Source organism: Vidua chalybeata, chromosome 23 (assembly GCF_026979565.1).
Source record: "Vidua chalybeata isolate OUT-0048 chromosome 23, bVidCha1 merged haplotype, whole genome shotgun sequence".
In the NCBI taxonomy this organism is placed as follows: Eukaryota; Metazoa; Chordata; class Aves; order Passeriformes; family Viduidae; genus Vidua; species Vidua chalybeata.
Window position 1 is genome coordinate 390,723 of NC_071552.1, and position 6,790 is coordinate 397,512.

The 6,790-nt window shown below is 63.1% G+C and overlaps 1 protein-coding gene across 5 annotated transcripts in view; it reads right to left on the reverse strand.

Annotated features, from left to right (window-relative positions):
• The window catches only part of ZBTB16 (zinc finger and BTB domain containing 16), a 53,712-nt gene extending 47,816 nt beyond the window's left edge, over positions 1-5,896 (reverse strand). For 2 of the 5 annotated variants that reach the window (XM_053963210.1, XM_053963214.1), the window contains exons 1-2: positions 5,568-5,650; positions 3,733-5,070 (exon numbers count right to left, since the gene is read on the reverse strand). In XM_053963210.1, coding sequence (XP_053819185.1) covers positions 3,733-5,000 — 1,268 coding nt within the window. In that variant the 5' untranslated portion in view covers positions 5,001-5,070; positions 5,568-5,650. Of the gene's footprint in view, positions 1-3,732; positions 5,495-5,567; positions 5,660-5,807 lie in introns of those variants that run through there. The other 3 variants (XM_053963213.1, XM_053963212.1, XM_053963211.1) reach the window with 3 other exon arrangements.
• Between the last annotated feature and the right edge of the window lie 894 nt (positions 5,897-6,790).

Below are 6,790 nucleotides of genomic sequence, written 5' to 3' on the forward strand. Positions count from 1 at the left end.
GTCTTTAGCTGACAGCTCAGCCATGGAACCTCAAAATGCAGAACAGACCTGACAGCTGGAATGGAAGCTTTCCCCAAGGTACATCCCCCCATATGACAGTGAGGACAAGCACCTTCCACCAAAATCGCTCCACAAGGAGCATTCACCCACCACTGGCCTCCACCATGACACCATCACCACGAAAGCACTTTTGCTCTCCAGAGCAGCATCTCCATCTCACACTGACACACGTGCTGCCAGCAGCCGCATCGCTGTGGTGGGTGAATTCCTGGGCAGCATTGGCTTGGGGTCCTCGACTGTGCCATAAATGAAGCGCATGGGATCACATCCCCATGGCAGCCTTCCCAGTCACTATCACTTTATAAAAGACATGGTTTCGTTTTTTTAAAGTTTTAAGGTATTTAACTTCCCGATGACAAATTATGCCAGGCTCAGTGGCAGCTCGGCACAGCTCTCACCTTACAGCTTGGAGGTATTCCTTCACAAAATAGCCCCCAAAAGGGCCACTGAACTATGGCTTTTTTGTCTGCAATTAGAAGTGACGATCAATACTAACATTAGATTAAGTTTGAACTTTGCTGAACCCAGAAGGAAATCTTTTATAAAAAAAATTAAAGACTCGACGACTCAATCTACACTCAATTAGTCAAAATCATAAGCTTGGTAAGGGAGAAAGAAAATGGATCATGCAGCAGCCAGTGGGTTCAGGGACCTGAAAACCCTGATCAGAGGCAGCGTCCAGGCTTGTGGCCACTTGGCCCCCCAGAGGTCACAGCTCAGTGCTCCTGGGTATGACACAGCACAGACAATGCTGCCACGAGGCCAAGGAGCCGTGTCACCACACTGGGCCAGGGCAGATGACTGTCCCTCGGGCACTGTCTGTCACCCAGAGCCAGTGGCCCCCTGTGCTTGCCGAGGCCCGGCCAACCCTCTGCTCTCCTTTTTCCTGCACGTGCTTCCCATACTGATGAAGACAGGAACAACACTCAGAAGGCTCCAAGACTATAAACATGTATGTTTACACTTCTATAGGCATGTGTGTGTGTAAACAAACAGCCCTGCCATATGCATGGGCTGCCTGTGCTCTGCAAACAGGCTCGGCATGCACTGGCTCACCGAGCTGCCTGCGGAACGAGCGGCACTGGGGCTGGGTGGCTTTGGGCTCTGCTGGGGCTTGGCACTGCAAGCTGTCACACTGGCAGCCAAGCACCCCACGGAACAGTGAGGTACCCCCACCCCTGCCCCCTGGCCCCCAGCTCACCACAGCTGGGAACGGCTCTGATCGGGCACCTCCGCCTCGCATCAGGGTCGGAAAGCAAAACCACAGCAGCGAGTGCGCGGCAGAAGGAGGTCAGCGAAAGTCAGCGAGCGACACCGTGGTGCCCTGGCACATCCTGCCCCCCCTCCAGCCGGTTGGGGAGGTGGTGCCCAGACCCCAGCGCAGGGTGCAGATCCCCAGGCCCCCTCAGCACCAGGCAGCAGAGAGAAGAGGAGCCCGCAGCCAGCACGGTGCAGCTGCCACCAGAGCTGCTCCGGCAGAGAGCTGCAGATCCCAGCCCAGCGCAGATGCTGTTTAACAGCTCCATGAATACAATAGGATCCCACAAATCCTCCCCAAATGGTAATTCTCACAACGTATTAGAAAGCAAACACTATAAAAAAGCCACATGAGACCCTGTCTGCACACAAACCGCCTGGGATTTAGACTTTGGGGGCCGGGTAGTGAGTTCATTGGACTGTTACCCAATGCCTTTCAACACGGACGGTCCTACAGATCCGTTTAAACACGGCTCAAAGGATTTGGCTAACCCTGCAAAGTTTGCCAGCGCCAGGTAATCGGTCAGAAAGCAAGAACAGGCAGAGTTTGGTGCTGGCTTCAGCAACTGCCTTTAAGGCTCCACTGGCAGAGGCCAGTGCTGAGCTCCATGCTCCGGGCAGACCCCGAGCCCCGCGGAGCATGGCGTGTGCCCAGCCTCACGATAAGATCATGAATAAGTGAGAAATAAGCTACGGCTGCAGCCGCGGCTGTCAAAACAAGCTGAACCCGGGAAGGCGCTGTGAAATAGGGGCTGCCTGGACACTGGGCCATGCTCCCTCGTCTCCCGACCCCGCGGGGAAGGATCTGACCGCGCAGCTCTCCCTCCCTCTGGACAGATTCACGGCTGGCGACGGGAGCCTCCGGTCAGTCCCAGCATCGCCCCCCTCTGCGGCCACAGCAATTGCTGCTCTGAGCTTGGAGGGGGAAAGGGAGAGCCTTGAGACCGTGGCAGAAAGGCACGTTAAAATTCTCCCTGAGCCCTCACTGCAGCTCTCCCGGTGACGTTCGGTCTGCATCACCGCACGGCCGAGGCGGCTTCGGGGACGTAACCAACGCCAGCCCCGGCTCTCCCACTTGCGAGAGGGGGAACAAAGCCGAAAGCGGCTGTGCACCCACACGGAGCCGAGGACCCTCAAGGGGTGAAGGCTGCTCCCCGCAGGGTCCATGCGGCAGAGCGAGGGGCGATGCTGCCAGCACTCGCAGCCCCGCGCAGGGCTGAGGATCCCGGCTCGGCAGCTCGGCTCCCGCCGCCGGAGCGTTCCCGGGCTGAGCGTGCGGGCAGCCGCTGCCCCGGCAGCCGGCAGCAGCTCTCCCGCCCCGCTGGCGGGCGCGCCGGCAGCACCGACTGCCCGCCAGAGGCACGTGCCGGCACGGACACCGGCCCTGGAGCCTTATGTGCATCAGGACTAATTAACCTGTTGATTCATTAAAGATCTGACAGGGTGTGCAGCCAGGGGAGGCAGGGAGAAGCTACGGCACCATGCCGGTGATGTCTTCCCTAAGCGGGACGCTGCTGTCCTGTGGCGGGGCTGCAGCGGGGGCCAGAGCAGCGCTCACCGAAGCACGTTCAGAGCCGACGCCGATTTTGGTGTGCTAATTAACGCGGCTCCCTTCCCCAGCCAAATGAGGGAACAAGCCCTGGTCCCTGAACCGCGACCAGGAGGCAATAAACAGCGGAGCACTGAGCTCACGTGTCAGGAGCCACCACCACGCTCCCAGCCCGCAGCAAGCCCCCAGGGTGCGGGGCTGGGAGTGAGCACAGACCCCCCCACCCCGAGCAGGGGAGCCCCGAAGCCGCATCTGCGGCTATTGGAGGTCCAGCCTTTCACCTTTCCCGCAGGGACAGACCCGCGGCTCTGCGGCAGCCCGAGCCCTCTGCGCTCGCCCCGGCGTTACCCAGCCTGACCCCCGCGCCACTTTCTGCGAAGTGTAAATGTTTCATAAACCGGGAAGCTGAGCGGCACAAACCCCCCTAGGCTGGCAAGTCACCACACGTTGCCACCACTGCTGGCGTGCCCCGGCACTGGCACAGGGGGGACCAGCTCTGAACAGAGCGGGTGAGTGCTGCCTGTCCCCACTGCATCTCTCCGCACGCAGATCCCTAAACTCAAAGAGTAGCAACTGTGAGCTGCTTGGTTGATGCCAGCCAGGGAAACTGGTGGTGTTTATGCTCACAGGAAACACCGACGGCCCCAGCTCATCCGGGCCGTCCCCAGCCAGCACTCACTGGAAGGAACCTTCTGGCACAGTAACCAGACTTGGGGAAGCTGCAACAGCCATCCCTCTGAGATGGTTTTGGGGTATGTGATGGAAACTTTGCACCAGCACGTATCCAACTCAGCCAGAAACCGAAACCCTCTGGCGAGATCCTGGCTGCCCGGTGCAGCATGCCACAGCCCGGCCTCGGCACTCACCTGTGCTGCTCGAGGGTCTCGTTGTCCGGCAGCTCTGCCCCACACACGCTGCACTGCTCACCCAGGGCTCTGCTCTCTGTCTTCATGCCGGCTGCCAGCTCCCCCAGCTTGCTGAACAGCTCCCGCTGGATGAAGCCCTGGGGCAGCAGCCCGCCATAGGCGCTGAAGTCCATGGAGACAGCCAGGGCCGGCTGCACGTGCAGGGCGGACGCCGCAGTGGGCGGCACGCCGAGCACCGGCTCAGTCTTGTGGTTCGGCAGCAGAGAGTAGATGCCCAAGGGCTTCTCTCCCGGGGCAGCGGCAGACGGCTCCGGCCCCAGTGGCAGCCCCTGGCCAGGCTCAGGGGGTGGCTCGGCACCCTCCTCACGGGTGTAGTGCAGTTCACGGGCACTGGTGATGACACTGCTGCGGGTCGGGGTGCCAGGTCCTTCCTTGCCCTTCTCGTCAGGCTTCTCCCCACTGGAGGCACCGGGCTCGGCTGCCCGGGGGCTGTCATGGCTGGAGGCCTCATCCACCTGCATTGCTTCAGTTTTGACTTCGGCGAGGCCAGAGGGGCGGCGGGTGGTGGCAGAGCGCGAGTCCTCGGGGGCACTGGGTGGCAGGGCACCCTGCAGCAGTGACTGCCCAATGGTCATCAAGCTGTCCACCGCCGCCTTGGTGGGGCTCATGGAAGAGAGGGAGCAGTAGGATGCAGAGGCAGAGGGGCTCTGCTCCACTGTGGCTGCCAGCAGATTCTGGCTGGCCATGCCAGCATAGCCACCCTCCTCACCAGTGGGCTTGGAGATGAAGAGACCCTTGATGTACCTTGACTTCTTCTCCTCCTCCTCCTCAGCGGTGGCGGCGGCACCTCCATCAGCCATGGCGACCTCGGTGTCATTGTCCTCGGAGGCCTGTATAGTCTCCAGGATCTTCAGGCACTGCTCCTCCAGGTACTCAATTTCCAGGATTTCGGCAGCATAGAGCAGGTCATCCAGGTCCTCAACCTTGGCTTGTAGGGTGGCAGTGTACGCGTACTCCAGGATCTGCTGGAACGTCTTTGGCGAGAGGAAGTCCAGGGTGTAGTGCTGGCTGTTGCGGTGGAAGAGGATCTCGAACATCTTGCTGGTGCAGGCCAGCACGGTCCGGTGCGCGTGGAACTCCTGGCTGTCCACCATGATGACCACGTCGCACAGCGTCCCCGCCAGGCGCATCTGGTTGGCTTTGTGCAGCAGCCCCGTGGGGTGGCAGGGGTTCTGCAGCTGGATCAGCCCCATCTTAGTCAGATCCATGGCGCGCCCCAGGCTCACACATCAGGGTGTCTCGCCGTCGCTCAAATCTGGGACCAGCTTTGTGTGCCGACTATCTGCGAAAACAAAAGGCGGAGGGGGAGAGGAGCAGAGCGGAGCGGGAAAGGGGGAGCGGGGAGGGAAGAGACGAAAGAGAGAGAAAAGGGGGAAAAAAGAGAAAAAAGATGGGGAGAGAGGAAAGCCGGGGGGAGAAAGGAGAGGAGAAGGGAGCAGGGAGTAGAAGGGAGTCGGGAGAAGGGAGCGGGGAGGAGAGAGAAGTTAGCCCGCAGCCCAGCAGCGACTCGCCCAAAAGTTTCCGCGCTGCTCGGCGGATCCGCGGCTGCCGGAGCCGCGTTCCCGCTACCGCCGGCCGGGGAAGGCAAGGGAGGGAAGGGAGAGGAAGGTGCGCATCCCCCGCCGCCGCCCGGCTCCAGCTCCGGCCGCCCCGTCCCGCCGGCAGCGCGGCCCCATCAGGTGCGCGGCGAAGCGGCGCAGCCCCGGCCACACGGCGGTCCCGGGGCGGGGGACGCGGGGGGTCCCGGTGCCGCCCCCCCCCTCGCCCGCACTCACGGCGGCCGGCGGCTGCTCCGGCAGTTCGCACTGCCCGCTCTCATCGCCGCCGCCGCCGCTCGCCGCGCCGCGCAGCAAATCACGGCGGCGCCGGCCCACGGGCCGCCCCGCGCCCGCGTCAGGCCGCCCCCACCCTCCCACCCACCCACCCACCCACCGCCCCGCCCGCGCCCCCCGCCCGCGCCGAGCTGAGTGCGGGCGCCCCCGCCCGGGCCCGCCCCGCCCCGCGCAGCCCCGCACCTTGCGGGCAGCGAGCGGCAGCGGCTGGACAGCGCTGCCGACAACAAACATGGAGGAGCCGGAGGCGGCGGCGGGGAGCCCGGCACCCGGAAGCCCGGCGGTACCGGGGAGCGGCACCGGGCAGCGGCGCGGCCGCCCCCGGCCCCGCCGCGAGCGGGGCTGCGCGCCCCGACGGGCGGCGCCCACCGCCCCGACGGCTGCGCCCCCGCCGCGCCCGCGCCAGACAAAGCCGCCCCCCGCGCCGCGCCTGGGCGGACCCCCGGGCCCGGGGGTGGAGACGGTAAAAACCAACCTCAGAGCCCAGTTCGGGGTCCGGTGGCGGATTCCGACCGGGAGCTGCGGTGCTTGTGACATGATGTGACACCGAGCACGTTGTCGCCCCGACGAAGCTGGTTTTTCTTCCCCTCCCCCCCCACCCCCCCGATAAAATACTGACGCCGTGACGGCACCACTTTTATGTAGGGACGTGGCGGGTGCCCGCACCCCAGGACGGGCCATGGGGCTCTGCCGCAAGGGTCGCCTTCGGGAAGGGAGCGGAACACACGGTGAGACGCCAGCCACGCCGTGACACCGACAACGGCACTGGGCAGCGGCAGGAGCAGCGGGCCACGCGTGGAGGGAGCACTGCGTGCCCTGAGCATCGGACCGAGGCCGTGCCTCAGCTCCTTGGCGGTGCCCACGCTCAGCGCACCCAGAGACCTGTGTAATCCGCGGGGAGGGGCAGGGTGGCAGCCGCGCAGCTCTCCCTTCTTCCCTCCCTCCCTGCTGCGCCCGTGGCACAACACAGCCAGCGCAGGGCCCGGTGTCTTCAGCTAAAACAACAAACACGGACGGCATTAGTACAAAGATACCCTTGGGGTAAAGCAGCGCAAATGTAATCTAAGGAGAACGTTATGGGGAAGTGTGTTTATAATTATAATGGGATTTAATGTACTTTGGGACCAGATGATAGCAGTCATTTAACGAGAACAGCCTAATAACGG